Here is a 19,454-nt window from a genome sequence, read left to right on the forward strand (position 1 = left end):
GTAATGACCCTCTCATATAGGTTTCTGTTTTGTTATATTTATAATTTTAATACACACACACATATATATATATACACTATTTACTTTTTTTTTCTCATTCTTATTAGCAGCATCAATGTAAGATATTAATAGAACTTGTTATTTAATATTAGGTATATATTTTAATTTATAAGTTAATTTTTCTTTTTTTGTTATTTTTATCTGTATATCTATAAATATGTGTACCTATATTCATTATTATTATAATCTAAAAGCCGTATGGCGTAAATAAATAAAATAAAATAAATATGACATGTTTATTATTATAATAGATGTAAAAAAGTAAAACTAAATATTAATTAAAAATACAATTTTATATGCAGTTGAGTATATTTTTCATTAGCCATACACTTATCTTAAAATCCAAAATAATTTCTAATTACTGCGCCAATGTTTATGATGTACTTTGATAAGCTACTATCAGGAATAATTAAAGCCTTGTTACAACGACTTGAAGAATATTTATAGACACTTGCAGCTGTAATATTCTACGATATAATATTATAATTTGCTTTAAGCGTAGAATCAGAGATACGTTACTCAGACACCCAAGATTATAACTCAGACTTGAAAGTTCTTTAGTATTATCGTTTTGTCGTTTATTGTTTTGTAATAAAAATGTAGTATAAAAAACGAGTCACCCTGAACATTCTTCAAAAACGATTCGAAAGATATACGAAATTTTGAGAATCACGAACACGTTTATTACTTTTACATTCAAACTAAAACGAATAATATTAAAAGAAAACTAAGTGACCATATTATTATATTATAACAAACAAACAATATTAGTATACTACAGCTACAACGTGTAGTTAGACATAATATTTTTATGCATAATTTTCCCAGCCGTTTTAGCAGTACCATATTATTACGTTAGTCAACTCGAATCGGATACGTGACCGATTTATAATATTCACTCATAGTAGTTTGAAGGTAGTCTTTTTTTTTTAATTTCATATTTATATAAAAATAAAAAATAAAAAATTGAACAAAAATAACGAGTTATAAGGCATAAACACGTACCACGTTATATCTCTCGTTTTTAAATCGTTTTTTAAAGATAATATAATATATAATATATTATATACATGTAAGAACGCGTATTTAATATATGACTTGGACATACTACAACGTTATAGCTGCATATTATGAAAATAAACATTTATTATCACAATATCAATGTAATATGTTAAACATGTTACTGATATTTATCGACATTAGCGAACTCTACCTCTTGTCGTTTCAATTATTAACGCGACCCTTTCTAATTAGTTAGACATATTTTATATGATATATCTTATTTATTAAGAATATTTATAAATAAATTATTTTTAATATTGATTTTTGTTGTATTAATTTAATATGTTCTATATAATAATACTGATTATTGTTCTTTTGAAAAACAATAGTGTATAAACTGTTTAATCTCATTTATTTTGAAGCTATAATAATATCATATAAAATAGAGTTTAAAATGTACCTAATGTTTATTTTATTTTTTTTTTAATTACATACAATATTTTTTAATAACTATAATTCCGGTATAATACGATGAATTCATATACTAAATTATATAAAATATCACAGAATTTGTATAAAAGAAAAAAGAAAAACTCAATTTTAAAGTTATAACAATAGTAAAAATTGCATGCTATGATCTACAATATCTTTAGGTCCGTTTAATTGGAAAAAAGTACTAAAATAACATTAATCACCAATTTTATAGATAAAGAATTTATATTTAAAATACTATATTGTTAAGAATATAAATTGAATAACACATATTTAAGTTAGGGTCTTCTCATGTTATTGAACAACTATAGTAAACATTTAAATTATGAAATATTTTCATTTTTTTTTTTTTTTTTTTTTTTTTTTTAATTATGAATTGTTCATTTAATAACATTTTACTACACCTCGTATACAATACGCACTAAGTGTAAAATACAAATTAAAGTATATTATTGAGTAACTTAAAAAAAATATATATTTCATTTTGTTTTCATACCTTGGTATTTTCAATGATCAAACGACTTGTAATAATTAATCTTTCATTATTAACAGTTTTAATATTTTTAAAGAATACACATAATACAACCATTAAGATTTTTAATTAAAGTTTCCTGGATTTATTATTTGGATTTTTAGAATATATTTTATGAACATAGAACTCAAGCTTAAACTCTCTGTAAGTTATTAAAAAAATTTAATTTTTTTTTCGCTGATAATTTGATATTTTAAATAATGTATTATGGCCAATAAAACTAAAATAATAATTATTCTGTAGATTTAATTTGGTAAATAATTTTAATAAAATGTATTTTGAGTTAAATATATAAATTATGTTTATACAATATCTGTATCGAGAAATATTGAGTAAATATTAGTAATGATAATAAATACTACTTTACAAGTAAGTAGTAATATTATGAGACAATAAACCGTAGTAATATAGTACATAATCTCAAAAACGTAAGCTTTCGTAAATCGTATAAACTTCATAGAATAAAATAACATAAAAAAATAACAAAATGTAAAAAAAAAGTGTAAAAATGTTATGCTAAAACATGAATTACATTATATTTTACTCAACGAATATCGGCTATCAATCTATAAGTTCTAACCAGAAAAATGAATTCAACGTACCAGCAAAGAAAATAATGTTTCTGTAGTCCTATTATATATGGAAATGCATATTATTGTAGGTACATTTGTAACAACGTAGTGAGTACACGGAAAAAAATATATGTAACGCATAATTAACTTGTATCACGGATTTAACGATGAAAAAAAAAAAAAAAACTAGAAATCCGAAAAGAAAATCTGTTTTTCTCGGAATCAACCATATTGGAGGAGATACATAATACATTATAAAAACGCATGTGGTTAAAAGACAAAGGCGTGTTTTCCTTTAGTAGCGTTTTATAAATCGAAAAAAATCCTTAACCAAGTGTAATAATAATAATACACGTGATGTAGTCGTATAGGACTTATATTATTATTATGTTATTATGTTATTGCAATAAATGCACCGTGTGGGAATCGATATTTATTTCTTGTCCTGTTGTCGCGACAAACGCTTGCTCGTTCGCCTTTGAATCCGCACAAGAGCCTTCGCGTCGATTATTGTATTGCCGGTCGACAATGACGGGCGGAGGCAGAGACAAAAGCGTTAACCAAAGAGATTTTCTAAAAGGCTTTCTTACATTGTACGCGCGCGAAAACCCTGCACAATGAGATCAAAAATATTTTAAGAGGAAATAAAATTGTGACGTATAAATTTTAAGTGACGACGACGACATGTCCTATTATAAACGACGCGGTAGTCCCTACAGTCCGCTGGGGACACGGTCGGAAATTTGACCCACCATCCACCACCCACCTTGAGGCCTCGCCGTCCCGCCACCGTCCTGGAGGTAGAAATTATTTCGTGACTACATTATACCTACTACTATACGTATGTATATTACGCACTCCCTGTGCGGACTGTATGATAATTTAATACACGTATATATGAGTATGTTTTATTGCGGACGAGGGATGTTTCGGTGACGTTTATAATCGGGTGAAGCAGAACTGGGAGGTCTGAGCAAATATGTTTTTTTCCACAATCTGCGTGTTCTTAATTTTAGTCCACTTTCACGCGTTGGTCCTATCAAAGTACATGCATTTCGTTGTCCACACGTACATGGATATAAATATATATTATATTAATCAACAAAGGTACATATCCTCTACCCCAGCGGCCATATAATACCGCACGTCATTGGACACGGTCAGCGTGCGAAGTGTTATACAGCAGTAACAACTATAATATTATAATATAAATTAACACTGCACGCGCTTTTACTACTGCAGGGCAAATGTATTCTTTGCGGACATGACGTTATTACCATTATCATTGTAACTCGAGTGATGCGAATCGTAAAGACGTGCCGAGGACACAAATAAAGAGGTGAAAACGACGAAATAAGTGGCTGTGTACACAACGCGTTTACGTGAGCGTACTCGACGGCCGTTTTATTATTATTATTATTATTATTATTATCATCGTCTTTTTACACGCGTAGTAATTAGATTAAATTTTTTTACCACCAATCGAACACATCTTATTTGATTGTGTTATCGTTATACTATCATCATTGTTATACATATTATATTTATATTTATATATTGCACATACCTACTCGCGCACGCATATCGCAGTCTGCCTTGCTGTATGTAAAAAAAAAAAAATGTCACGTGACTGGTGTTTTGATATTCATTACGCGTGACTTCCGTGTCCGCACGTTGTACTTAACGATCAACAGACGACGCGCATAAATCCGGACGCCAGTGTAATGCCGTTTCGCCGTGTTGAGAATTTGCAAAATGGCTTAATGATGACGTTGGTTTAATTTCGGAACGATCGTAATAACGTTGAACGCGAATTTATTTAATCGTTAGGCAAATTGGCTTTATTTTTTTTCTTACCAGCCACATTGTAATCTTTATCTGGGCTTCAACACTAATTCTCGCCTCTACCTTCCCACAATTGGTCGTGTTAATTAATTTGTTAATTCTATACAGAAACAATTTCGTTTTTATGATATATATATTTATATATATTTATTTGCGTTTATTGCGATAACGATTATTTTCTTTTGAATTATATCGCACATCAATTACCATATTTATCTCAATAAATAGTTATAGAGTTTAATGAAATATGGTACGATGAATTTATTCGCAACACCACATTAAACAAATACACTCGAACTAATGTTTTAAATACTTACATTTCTTCTAAATGCATTATTGCAATAAAATGAGACAATATCAACCAGCACGTCCGTATTGGTTCCCGGATTTTTGCAAAGGGTATATCTGAATTTTATTGGTTCCCGGGTTGTAACAAAGAGTATATCCGAATTGGGCCCTAGGTTGTTGAAAATTATAGCTTTTTTATTGAAATACAAATTTATAACTATTTTATACTATAAGATTTTTATTTTTTTCACTGTATATAAATTCCACATTCAAGAAGTTTTAAACACAAATTCAATCACTATATATGTACAGTCCGCAGTTATTTTGATGCATTACTAAATATGGCAATCTATTTTATATATAATTATAATGACGGAAAATATGTTATTATAGTATTAAATAGTAGTATTTCGCATTTTTTGAAAGTCTTTATCAGGAAATAATTAAGATTTCAGTTTTCAGGTATGGAAACCAATTCAGATGCAGCCACATGAACATGATTTATTTTAAATTTCTGTAACTGCATATAGTTAAATTTATACAATAAATGCAATCACCTATGAAGAATACCATTTGTTATTTCCTGTATATAATGTGAATATTATCGTCACTATCATAAATTATATTTATTTGTATAAATCGAAGTAACTAAAGTACCTATATTACCAATAATACATGAAGGACGCACATATTATTCTATGTTTATAATTGTACACATTGTGTAACAGTTGTGAAACAATCGCGTTAATCTTATCGATATATTATGTTTGATTCTAAGTTCATCAATACCAACTTGGGTAAAAACATATGAATATTGGAATAGATTATCTCGTTAAATTCAGTACAAACTATTTACAATAACTTAAATTTAATTCCAACTTGACTATAGTGGTTATAAAGTAATATATCATGAGTTATGCGAGTTATGCCTAATACCAATTATCAAATATATGCAGTATCAGATTTAGGAATAAGTTAACATACGTATATGTACTAGTTATTTGTAAACATAGACGAGAAATTAAAATTATATTTTAGAGAAATTTATTTTTCCAAAAATAAGAATATGAAAAGACAGATAATACTTTTGTTTCAATACTCAAATTATACATATTTTTAATTTGACATTAAACCATCTCATCAATATTAGGAAATAAGCAGATAAAATCAGTTGGTAATTTATTAAGCCAATATAATCATCACTTTGCTCACAATTTTAAACATTTCACGCATGAATACATTTAATTTTTAGTGAATACAATTTTACAAATAAGTTTGATCTTCAAAAACACAATAATTTATTAATTTGACAATGGTATTTAATTAAAAAATTCTATTAAATATTACATTTTAATAATTTTTATGTTTAAACATTTATTATTAAATGTCTTATCTTTCTTCAGCATTATTTATCTAAATACTTAGTATTGTTTTTTAAATTTAAGTAGAAAAAATAAAACAACTTTTTAAGAACTTTCTTTCATATCTCATCCGATGTAAGTTATTTTATAAAAGACTTACTACTAATGTTTGTTATTTATTTATTTTATATATACATTGTAAAAAATACACATTAAGGTAAATCGATCATAAATAACTTTATAAAGTGATTTTAAAGTTAAAATACATTAAAAAAAATTTAAATAAACATTGTACACAATCTTTAAGGTTATCTGAAAGGATTTTTTTTGAATATTTGGTCATTGAAAAAATGTAGTAACTGAATATTATTAAAAAAAAAATATGTTCCCAGATTCAAAAACAGAGAGTACTTATTAATATTTTACTACACCACTAAGCGGCTACTTTTATATAGATACATACATGTATAGTTTTCTTTGAAAAGAGTTTAATACTTCAATATTATTTTTTTTTAAATAAACACTATACAAATATTATTATACAATTTATTATTTTAAAATGTTGTATGACTGAATGAAAAAAAACAAATAATGAACATTGCCGTTTTATTTTTTGTTTTACACGAATAAAAATATTTAGAAAAAATATTTTTGAAAAATTATTAAATTATAAATTAATGGTTAACAAATAAAAAATTATCTACGAGTGCATGAAAAATTAAACAAAGATAAAAATATTATTTAATATTGCATATTTAAAATATAAAAATTCAAAATATTAATAAGATGTATTACTGTAAAAAATAAAAAATAAATTGTATAAGAATTCAAAATCTAAAAGAGAATATTTTAAAAATGTTTTTTTTTTTTTCTTAATTGTAAACAATTCTAAAAATCTAATTATAGTTGTGTAATATTGAAGTAAAACTTAAGCATTTAATAAAAAATATGTAAGTTAAAACATAATAAAATGAAATGAAAATTGTTGTTATTTTATAACGTAACAAGTTACGATCTAGGTTATAAAATTAACAATTCATTTTTAAGTTTATGCCTCTAAAAAATATTTTAAGAGTTTGTAGCACCAATATTTTTATTTAATTAAAATGAAAAAATATTTATATCAAGGATAATAAAAATAATCTAAAACCAATTTAAAAATTTACTCTTATCATAAAAATAATATTGAGCTTATTTCATATTTTATTTTATTTTCATTTTTTTTTTTTTTTTTTTGTATGTTTAACAATTTACTATAATAATATTGTGCCTAGAAATATTATTACATGAATTCAGTTTTAAATCAATCAGAATTAAATGCATTTATTTGAGTTGAGCTTGTTTAGCTTTAGAAATGTAAATATCCTTAAAAGTATTAACAAATATAATTTGTGTAAGTTCAATTTGTTTCCATTCAAATCTCGCTGAATATACAACGCATATTTTTCTACCAGTTTTAAGTTTATAAAACATAATATATAAAACATTTTTTTTAATTCCCATTCAAAGTTTTTAATAACCTAATTTCCGATAGAAAAATATGTATATATATATCATATTTCGATGGCTTGAATAGACGTATTATATATACATCACAAACAACAAAAAAACGCGGTAGATTATGTAGGTAGAGTACGTATAGAAAGTAAATTGGACCCTTATAAAAATATATTTTACTTTTATATCATATTATTATTTTATATATTTTTATAATCACTCATAAATAGTTATCAATAGAAAAAATTTTTAAAACTGAATTAAATTTAAATTTGTTTGAGTTATAAAACTATATATCATTTAAATGACTTTGGTGTTAATTAACTATTATTTTAAATATTTTAAATAGTAACATTTTATTAAAATATCGAATCGATTTATTTGAATACTATCATTATAGATGATATAAACAGTATTTTATAAACGATCTCATCGAATCTACAATAACCTACATAATACCAACATATCATGTATTAAAATCTGAACAAATGTTTAAACTTTTATATAAGTTTTTAAAATTTTAAACTGTAGTTAAAATAGATAATTTTAAAAGTTACATTGTCATGTTTAATTCATATAATATTCCGAATTCTTCCAAATATAATATTTTATTATAATAATTATAAATTAATGTATATATATATGTGGATTTTTTTTATTTTTCAATGAATATTATTCACTCGTATTTATTTATAAGTCTATTGTATACTTAAAGTACCTATAATGAAATCATTTAAATTGAAAAAGGAAATATTTTTATTTATCAAAAATCAAGTATAAGTATCTAAACTAATAAGAATTTATTTTTCTTCCATATTTTGTGATTCAATTAACAAGGCGATTTTACAAAATTACTGATATTGTGCCGTATTAAAATTGAGTTAAAACTTAAATAATTAAATAAAATTACCTAGATCCCAATCTCTTCCTTTTTCATGACGTTCGCTTTCTGCGATTACATACCATATGCACGCAAACCAATGTGCAACTAATGTAAATAGGAGCATCAACAGTGTGAGAATCATACCACCATATTGCGAATACCTGTCGATTTTTTGCAACAGTCTTGCTAACCTCAGCAGTCTAGTCAGTTTTAATAAATGAACCTGTCCTGAACCAGCTTCCTGAAAAAAAAAAAGAAAACATTATAGTTAATAAACAAACGTTTATAACACTGTTAATTAATTATATATAGTTAAATCAATTTCATTTCATTAAATTTTCAGGTTGGATGCTTTGTGAAGAAGATACTCAAATCATTTTAAGTTGTTTAATGATGAAATCTACATAGGTACGTATCCTACTAAGTCAAATTAGTATTTACACACGGCTTCAGCTAGGGAACACCATTAAGCTGGTATAATAATATACTTGCTATAAAGTGAACCCTCTTAGACGACATTTCGTGACTATATTAGTTTAAAAACTAGTCATTATATTACAAAATTATATTTATGCTGTTTACATTTTTAGGAAAAATAATGTATAAATTATAATACAATATACGTTATTGGTGTACGAAAATACTTTTTAGGGAAACTATAAATATAATAAAATAATAAAAATTCCTATATCATGATGAATGTATAACAGACATTCGTACAAAGAAATTATATCGTGGTTATTTTTACACAGGAAAACAGATTTATTGAAAACATATTTTATTTATTGAAATTTATAATTTAACAAATTTAATAATTCTATAAATATTGCCATATTTTGAAAGCTGCAAGCATCATTCAATAATCGAATAGCGTCTAGTAGTCAAAATGTACTGCATATTCGTTTTTTTCTAATATTATAAAAAACAACACTTGATTTGTATTTAATAATGTTATAATATAATTTATCATTTTTAATTGAATTTAAGCAAATTCATTTATCTCTAATTATTTATAAAAAAAAAAAAAAAAAATAATGATTCGTGATTGAATATTATTTAATTGTTGTGATTTGTGATACTCGAAGTTTAGAAGCAGAATATTTCAACATAATTGAAGTGTACCTACTATAATGGGTTATTGCAATATCCATTAAGCTTTAAAAAAAGGTTAAAAAAAAAAGGTCAATATATCACTACAAAATTTTATTGCAGATAATAATCAATTCAGTAACTAGTAGAGTTTATTAAATTTACTTAGTTTTTAATAAATAATTCTAATAATTTCGAACTTAATATCTTAAAATATTTTACATATATTTATTAAATATAACAAAAATAAATATCTTTATAATATCTAAATTATAGACATTATATTATAGTGTTAGAGTTGCGTAGTTTATAACTGTTTTTCATAGCCTCATAGGTTTATATTATCATAAATTTATATTACTCCTTCAGTGACAGGTAAACATTTTCATTTTATTTTCTCAATTTCTTTCTATCATATAATTATTCATAAATAACATATTCAGTCGACATTTTGATAACTCGTCATGCGAATAGTGAATAATAAGTTTTATTTTTAGTTTAATTGATAAATTTAATTATAATAAAAAGAATGTATTTAGAGTAATCCTTCATAGATAAAATTGGGTATCCAATTGAGTTCCATAAATTGTAAAACGCATGTACACAATTTCATAATATCTTTCTAAATTTCTAATAAAATTAGGTTTTATCTAAGGTAAAATATTTTTTACACAAATAAAAAAATAAAATTTTAAATATAAATTCATTAACATAATTTGAACACCGGTGTTCTTAAGTAATCTACATACTAATATAAAGTTATTAAACTTTTTTATGTATTTCAATTCAATATTAAGCTGATTAATATACTCTAATTTAACAAAAAAATATTTATCTAAACATCATGGGATATGTCACTCTAATTAATTTTTATAGTAAATATTATTTTTAATTCTAACCAAATTCGGGAAATATTTTTAGGATGACAACCGCAAGTTCTATATTTTTTTAAGTATTATAACTTTCCATCAATTCTCTGTATATCATACAATAAGCTCAAATAATATACCTTATTAGATTTGTGTTATTAAGTCCTACTAGTAGTTTCAACGAAATACAATAGATCTGTCAAGGCAGTTCAATTGATTCGATAAGATGAGCTATAATATCATGTTCTGTATTAAGAAAAATAATCCACTGTAAATCCTTTCTTGTAAACGTTTGTTAGTCGATATCAAATTAAATTTATATAACTGAATGGCAAAGAAGTTCTTCGATTCCCACATTTATCTGTGTACACATTCTACGACAATAGCTCACCAAATATGAAAAAGAACAAATTGCATTAAAACTGTTTAAAGACAAATATAAACGTATATAAACTCAATTTTAAGTTTTGAATTTGGAAGATTAAATGATGAAAACTATATTAATTTGATTAACTACTAAATTATAAATGATATGTCTAATATTGGATGTTTATTAACTATTAATCAAAACGTTAACAGAAATAGTATAGTTACTACTAATTTTTTTTTCTTTAATACAAAATATATTGGTTGTTCTTTAGAGAAAAAATGTATTATAATTGTATTTAAACTATACTTATTATATTTAAAATATATTTAAGCTGATAAAAAAAATAATTTATTGAGTATTTTAAAATGACGTTTATTCATGCTTCACTATCAATATAGAAATATATATCAACAAAATAATAAAAATATATTATTATTTCACTAAAAAAAAAAGACCAATAATATTTTAAAAATGTTGAGTATTTCAAATAAATCTACCACGTTGTACTTTAATCTTATTAAAAATGTTTAATTCGAATTTAATTTAATATAATCCTGTACTTTATTAAAAGATCAACATACCTGTATTACATATATTTTTAACGAATAAATAACGAAAAAGATAAGGCATTATATATATAATACTGCATATTAAAATATTCATTTTCTCTTTTATTCCAATAAAAATTCTATGTCATATAACCGAAATCATATTTAATTTCCTATTTTATTTTTGATAAATTGATTTTTCAGTATATTTTACACTATCACTAACATTATTTTTCTATAGTAGAATTGGATTTTTTTTTGTTAAAAGTTAAAATTTGAAGTATAGCAATTAATGTATTGATTTAAAAATGATTTGAGTTAATTCTTTTAATTCTTTCTTTTTTTTTTTTGTCTTTTTTTATCACTTTTTGAAGCAATTAAAGTGCTTTAATTTTCAATTTTAATATCTTTTCTGGATGAAAAGTGAATTATGCATTTTTACACAAAACTAAATTATAAATTTAGAATTTCCAGAATAATTTAACTCAAATCTTGTAGATTCTTTAAAAAAAATATATTTTGAATACAAATCTCACGATAACACGAACTCACGACATAATCTCGCCGCGAGGCCGATCGTACGAGTGACATTAACTGCAACATTGCGCGCAGCAGTGCTTGTACAGCTATGCGATTGCAGCGTTATCCGGTTCATGTTTTATTCATTTATTATTTCAAACGTTATCTATAAAATATTTTATTTCAACGTAGATAACAATAATAAATAAACCGCGTACTGATAGTTGCGGAAAGTATACATTTGTTTTCACCGGCCTGCGATAAATGTATTATATTTTTGTTAAGCTCTATCAATCCATGCATGTATACTTAAAATTATTTAAAAAAATTGATTAACAAATATATATATATATATTACAATTGATTTAATAACACGAATATTGAATACGTTCTGATAGACGTTCATTTTTTTTTTTTCAAAATTGCTTACTTATTAATGAACCTTAATAATCATTATGTACTCTCATATAAATATTATATGCGTGTTCTAAAAAGTTTTTATACATTATAATATCCATATTTTATTGTATTAGAAGGATTTTTTCGATTAATTAAGTAGTAGGCATCGAATAAAATAATTTTTTTTTATGGTGATGAAATAACTTATAACTTAATAATTTTACATACACAGCTAAAAAATATCGACATAAATTTGAATTATTTTATATTTTAGTTTAAAATAAATTAATTGTTTTATAATTTATTATTGTTTTGAAAACTTATACACGTTTTTTGTCTTATCATATCTAAACCTTACACTTATTATTTTGGTTTATATTGATTTACAAGTTGCATCATTGAATAGTATTAGTTATGACTTATGATCAAATTAAAGTTAATATTGAAGGTATAGTATATCCTATTATAATAGATCTTATGTGTATTCATAAAAATTTATACCATGTAACTGAAGTTAGAGAGTAAGTTAAATAAACCGATTTGTTAATGATTTCTTGAAAAATTAAATTTTATTTTCATTTCGGTCAACATAAGTTCATACTTTTGCAGTTTTACTAGAAAATTTAAAACAGCAATTTTCGAAAGTGAAAAAAATACATTTATATTAAAATATAGGTATTATATTATCTTTCATTTCAAAGTTCCTAGATGCAAAATTACAGTACGTATGTATATACAAGTATTATACACGGGAGTTGACTTTTTGAAATAAATAATACTTTCGTCTTTATGCCACTACGATTGTGGTTATTTAAATGAATGGGTATGTCATTAAGGCAGAACCCTATATTATTATTACTACGAGTTTCTGAGAACAAAAAAAAAAAAAACTTTTTATTTGTACCGCGGAGACCGGAGCAAAGTTTTTCGCTTGAGCAACCGTCAGCGGCGTCACTTTGGCTGTTGCACGGTTAAATTTTTCACATGTTTGGTAGTAAATTGACTGTGAACCGCTCGCATAGATATTTAGGGTATACAAAATGTGTCAGTTGCTCGATGCGGTAATGGAGGAGGAAGGGAAAGGACGAACGACGGTGGTCGAGAGTTTTGCAAAGATCGTAAATTTTTCTACGTACTTTAGGCGTAAAGTATTATAGCACGCGTACCCACTACTCCTACATTATTCTCCCACTATTAAAATAACAACAACAACAACAACAAAAACTATTACGAAATACTCGCATATATCCGACGATATACTCACGTCTCCGCTGTAAACGTCCGAAGCGTACAACAGGTCGAACGGCAGGGCAGCGAATAAATCTACCACGAACCAGCTCTTCAAGTAATTGAAGGCGATCGTTTTGGAATCCGACACCACTTCGCCTTTTTTGTTGACAAAAGTCGTCCGAAAATTGAACAAAATATCTGTAAAATACAAAAAAAAAAAAAAAAAATGAGACTTAAGAACAATATACACATAAATCGGATTAAACGCAACAATATCATCGATACCTGATACATTTGATGTAATAATTGCATTAATATTAGAGATTCGAAATTGCGCGAATATTTCTAAAATACTTAATGTAAAATTTAAGAATATAAAAATTTTAATTTAAAAAAATAAATAATTTCAATATTTTATTATACCTACATAGTATATTTATAGTGGTAGAACAATGCATGATATGTTTTTTATTGTTTTTTTTTTTTTTTTTTGATTTAACTAAAATAAAATATGTTTATATTTATACAATATTATTATATTATTTCTATTAACTTTTGAGTCAATGTTACCTTACCGTAAAACAGAGTAAATAAGTTCAATGTCCATTCTATAAATAGATAGGTTGTATATTAATATTAACCTACATAATATATTAAATATTTCATTCTAAATAATGAATAATACACGTAAAAGTTTTAAGGTAATTATAGTTATAAAACATTTATTTTGATAATATTATTGAATTTACGTAAAATTCCTATTTTTCAATCATTTTTGATTTTCACCTGTTCAAAGTCCAAATCAGATCCAATTTTTTATCCAAAACTATCTTCTTAAAGTAAAAAATCAAAGCTGTTTTCGAGTACCTATTTATCAAGTATACAAATACACACAAAAAAATATGCATCATTGTAAAATCAATATATTTATCAATTCACTTAGAATCTAAAAAAATATTTGACGTTTAATTTGTAAGCACCTTTTGGAATTTATTTAAAAAATATGCATACATTAATACCATAATTTGGTTTCAAAGAGTATAATGAGTGATATCAACACAATATTGTTAAGTGGTAGCTACTAAATAGATAATTTCTAAACTACGTTTATCAAATTTCATAAAAAAAATCAATAATAACAACCTGACCAATAGTATTCATCCATATTATGATATTTAAATTTATTTTTTATAATTTCGTCAAAATAGTTTTCGAGTACCTAGTTTAAATTCAGAACCTTAATAAATACACAAAGTGCAACATTTGGTATTAATTTAATGTTCTGAGTTCAGACTTATGCATATATGCATGATGTGTTATATATGATAATTTATTATACGATTTCTGACTTAAGAAGTTATAAAATTAATTTTAAAAGATTTATAATGAAATGAAGTAACTTTTATTTGACATATTTAATCATAAATACGTATTTTTATATGTTTTTATTTGGCAGATATTCATATTAAAATAATTAATATGGAATGGTAAAATCTGCATGCTGCTAAAAAATATAATATCATATTAGATAATAAATTGGACATTTGTTGCATATGAAATCGTATTAGAGAAACTATTAGAACTAAATTTTCCAAAATACCTAAGTTAAGTGTTTGATTAAAAAAAATAAATATTTTTGAATGCTCTTAATTAAGTTTAAAAGTTACAAAAAATCTATCTAAATTTTGTTTATCCCCCAAAATTAGTTATTTCCAGATTTAGGACTTGATAAAGTAAGATATTATTGTTGAAACATTCAAAATATAAAAGTTATTACGTTAACGTAACATTGGATCCCATTTTAGTAGTTTTCGTTTAAAAATCAAACAATCACAAAACATAGAATTTTTAATGAGAATTTAATTTTTATGTTTTTTTAACTTTGAACAATTTTGAAATGACTTAATATTCCAATTAAACAACTAGATACATTAAAAATTATAGTTATTCTAAGTTAAGAACTCATTAAAGAATCTATAAAACTATGAACCATTTTAATAAATTAATATAAACAGTATGATAGCTTATTGAAGTTAATAAAAAAATGAATATAAAGAAATAACATAATCCATGATTATTAATTATTTACATAATTATATAAAAAAAAAAAAAATTGATATACGCATATTGTTTTATAGAATTTGATTTTTTTAATACACTTAGATCCAAGCCCTAGTTAGTATCTAATTCTTACTAAACATACATACACAATGCCTTAATAATGGCTGGAGTAGTAATGGCTTATATCAAGTGTATCAATGTATTATAAACAGACGCACAATAATAATGCTATATGCGCACGACACTTGCTCGTGAATTCGTGATATAAACAAATCGCACATACCTACATTATAATTTATTGTTTGTCAGACTTCCATAGTTATGGTTTAATATACCTACAGCGTACCCTACGTTTGAAGCCCACACAAATTCGATTTAATGAACCATATCACAGTGTGCACAAAATATAATATGTGTTTGCAGAATGTGTGTACAAAAACATTATTAATTGCACGTGCTTTAAAAGCGGCTTGCAATAGAAAACAAATTAATTATAAATTTAGTTGATATATATTATATTATACAAAATATATACAGAATGGTTCAATGAAAATGCTCATCCCCGTGTTTTGATTTAATAATAAATTAATTCAAATTCAAATTTTTAGAATTTTTAAGGTCTTTTACTCAAAAATAATATTTCTAAATCACAAGATTCTTTAATGACTATTCAGTGGTGATGTAAGCATTTTTTTTTCAAATGACCACCACCGTATTTTATTATAATTTTTGAAAAGAATTATTTTGTTTTATTTTTTGAAAATGTTAACATACTTGTATACTTGTACGCACATTTACATCTAATTAAATGCATACATAACATTAATCTTTGCCTACATATTTTATTTGCTTGATACTACAACTTACGAGATACCTATTTAATTTAAAAACAAATATATGTGTACTGAGACAATCGGAATTAAATCAAATTATGCAAAGTGATGTTTATTCAAGTTAACGAGGTACCAAATTTAAGTATTTATTTAAGAGAAGCGATAAGAGAATTTTTTTATTTGGATGATTAAAAGCACAATAATATTATACTTGCAATAGATTTTGTAAGAAAAATTGGTGAAAATGAAAACAATCTGATCAACTTCTTTATTCAAAGTACTATATGTGATAGTAAATAAAAATAATATAATAATTTATACTTAATATTACATTTTGTTAATAATTAATCAAAAAAACGCTATTATAATAGCTATAATTTAATAATAATAATAATAATAATATTATGCATGTATAATTAATTTTAATTAATGATATTTATTCTTCAAAGCCTAATAATAATTCAATGGATAATAGATTTAAGAACTACTAAAATGCATTAATATTCAAGAGACCTATTTAAAATTTTTATATTTATTTAAGTACCCAATACGATGTTTTATTTAAATTTTATAATGTAAATTTTTTCAAATCTAATTGGGCACTATAATCAATTCCTGCATAATTTAAACTTATTCCAAATTGACCCTCGAAAATAGGACATTATACATAATGCTAAACTACCCACTTAGCCTATAACATATATTATATCTGTTTAAAAATATATAAATGATTTTTGGATCATTAAAAACGTTAAAAATTCTCGTTAGTTCGCATTAAGTTAAGATTTTACTCAAAATAAATAACTTATATTTAGATATATTAATAAATTAGTTTTATTTTTTATTAAAATTAAAATATAAAAACGTCTCAACCTATATCTATAACTTATAGCATATAATATTATGTATTTTCAAAATACAATAATAACGTTATAATAGTTTTAATCTTAGCCTTTTTATACAAAATATAAATATTACTTTTTATATAGTTTTATTTAAGGTAAAAATTATGGCTTTTAAAAATAATATTATGCAAAAAAAGCCGTGCACGAATGGTGTATACTTAATGATTTTCTTATCTTTCCCTAAATTCACGTTATTTTAATGTAGAAACGCGCATTTTAACTTATTGTACTATATTATAATATATGAAAAGTCTGAGAAGTAATAAATTATTTAGATTATTAAATTTTGAAATAACAAATAGTACTGCTACTAAACAATTCACAAAATATACAATATTACACTTAGCAATATTATCTTACACGATATCTAAAATTAAAAAAGTAATATATACCTCTATCTAGGTATCAATATATCTGAAGATCACAAATTTATTAAAATGTAAATAAAGTGTGTCTATACATTTTGGAAATATTTATGTGAAAAAACTGATATGTTTTATGAAAATAAATTGCCCGAAAACAGGTAAAATCCATTTTTTTCTCTTTTAAAGTTTTAGTTACTTTTTCGTAATTTATACCAAATCTACAAAACTGTTTGTGTGTTTTTATAAGTAAACATCTTTTTTGGATCGAAATACAAATACATTCGGTAAATTGGTTGTTAAAGATATACATAATATGCTCTGAAAAAAAAAATAAATAGACAATGATAAACCAATAACATGATTAATTTACCTACAATGTAATGTTTCATCAAAAATAAAAAAAACATTGGAGATTGAAATTTTTTCAGATTGATACAGCGCTAATTATTATTATTATTATTATTATTATAATTATTATTAATACCCAAGTAAAAATTTAATTAATTTTACGCGAGAAAGAAATAAAAATTTTTCCTGATTTTTCCCCGGTTTCCTGTTGTTAAATAATGATAATAGTTGTAAGCAGAATCTGTTAATATATTTTTATCGTTAGCAAATACAAATTTTCTGACGTTTTTCGTTTAGCACAGAAATACATAAGCCGTGCATTTACAGACACATTATTTATTTAATTAAATACTTTTTAATTCACGAATTTTACGTTTGACAACAAATATTAAAATATTTATCAATGTTGTGTTAACGATAGCACTAAAACTATCGTTCTAGTTTTTATGAAATCCTTACATTGTATGAACAACACAATCATACAATTATTGCAGAATTAAAGTATACTATTTTGTACTTTTGCGGATGCTTAAAAATAACAGCGAGCTCTCTATAAACGGTATATAATATTATGTTTTGTTTAGTTTAAATTATATTTCTCTAAATTACTAAAGCCATAAAAATGCGAACACTTATTAAAATTAAAAAATCTACTACCCACACGGTTGAAATATAATGGTTTCGTCTTTATAATCAAAATAATAACAAGTTTAGGACCACCGCTAGTGAATGGAAAAAAAAGAGTCTCGACGAAAGAGAATTCAGTAAATTAATGCATTCTAGTAAAGCGTTAATTAAAACACAAATAATAATAACGAAATCTCCTAAAGATGGTGTATTCATAAACTTAAAAAAAAAAAAAAAAACTTCTATACAATCATAAAAATAATGTGTCGTCATTTTATATTTTACGATATATTATTATTCATATTATACATTATTTTATATCTAAGCAACAACTTTTATGGGTATGTACAACTCGTCATATTTTTTTTCACAACTGTAACGCTGTACGACACAACTTCCGTATGTCGAATTTATAGAAAACACGATATACAAAAAAAAATATATATATATGATTACCTATCAAAGTTTCGACACATATCGATGTGTTTTTTTTTTTCAAATTGCCCAAGTTTCCGAGTTATTGAGGTTCAGATATTATATGATGGTTTATAGCGGCGAATTCGTCGTCGGGCGACGTGCACGCGATACTAAAATATTATAATGATATTATAGTTGAAAAAAAAATTAAATCAATCCTAACCTAACCGTTAAAAATACAATATATCTCGCGTTCTCGTGTTATACGCTCTAGAGATATTTCACGGCCGTGTATGATTTACGTTCATATTATCATAATTTCGTAATATAATATATTTGAGA

The 19,454-nt window shown here is 24.3% G+C and overlaps 1 protein-coding gene across 1 annotated transcript in view; it reads right to left on the reverse strand.

The window, feature by feature from the left end:
- The window catches only part of LOC112597458 (potassium voltage-gated channel subfamily H member 8), a 125,131-nt gene that overhangs the window by 42,241 nt on the left and 63,436 nt on the right, over window positions 1-19,454 (reverse strand). Inside the window, exons 4-5 of the mRNA XM_025343517.1 lie at window positions 13,591-13,754; window positions 8,560-8,773 (exon numbers count right to left, since the gene is read on the reverse strand). Of these exons, the coding sequence (XP_025199302.1) occupies window positions 8,560-8,773; window positions 13,591-13,754 (378 nt within the window). The remainder of the gene's footprint in view (window positions 1-8,559; window positions 8,774-13,590; window positions 13,755-19,454) is intronic.

Source organism: Melanaphis sacchari, unplaced genomic scaffold, assembly GCF_002803265.2.
Source record: "Melanaphis sacchari strain LSU unplaced genomic scaffold, SCAv2.0 Contig41_pilon_pilon, whole genome shotgun sequence".
Classification (NCBI taxonomy): domain Eukaryota; kingdom Metazoa; phylum Arthropoda; class Insecta; order Hemiptera; family Aphididae; genus Melanaphis; species Melanaphis sacchari.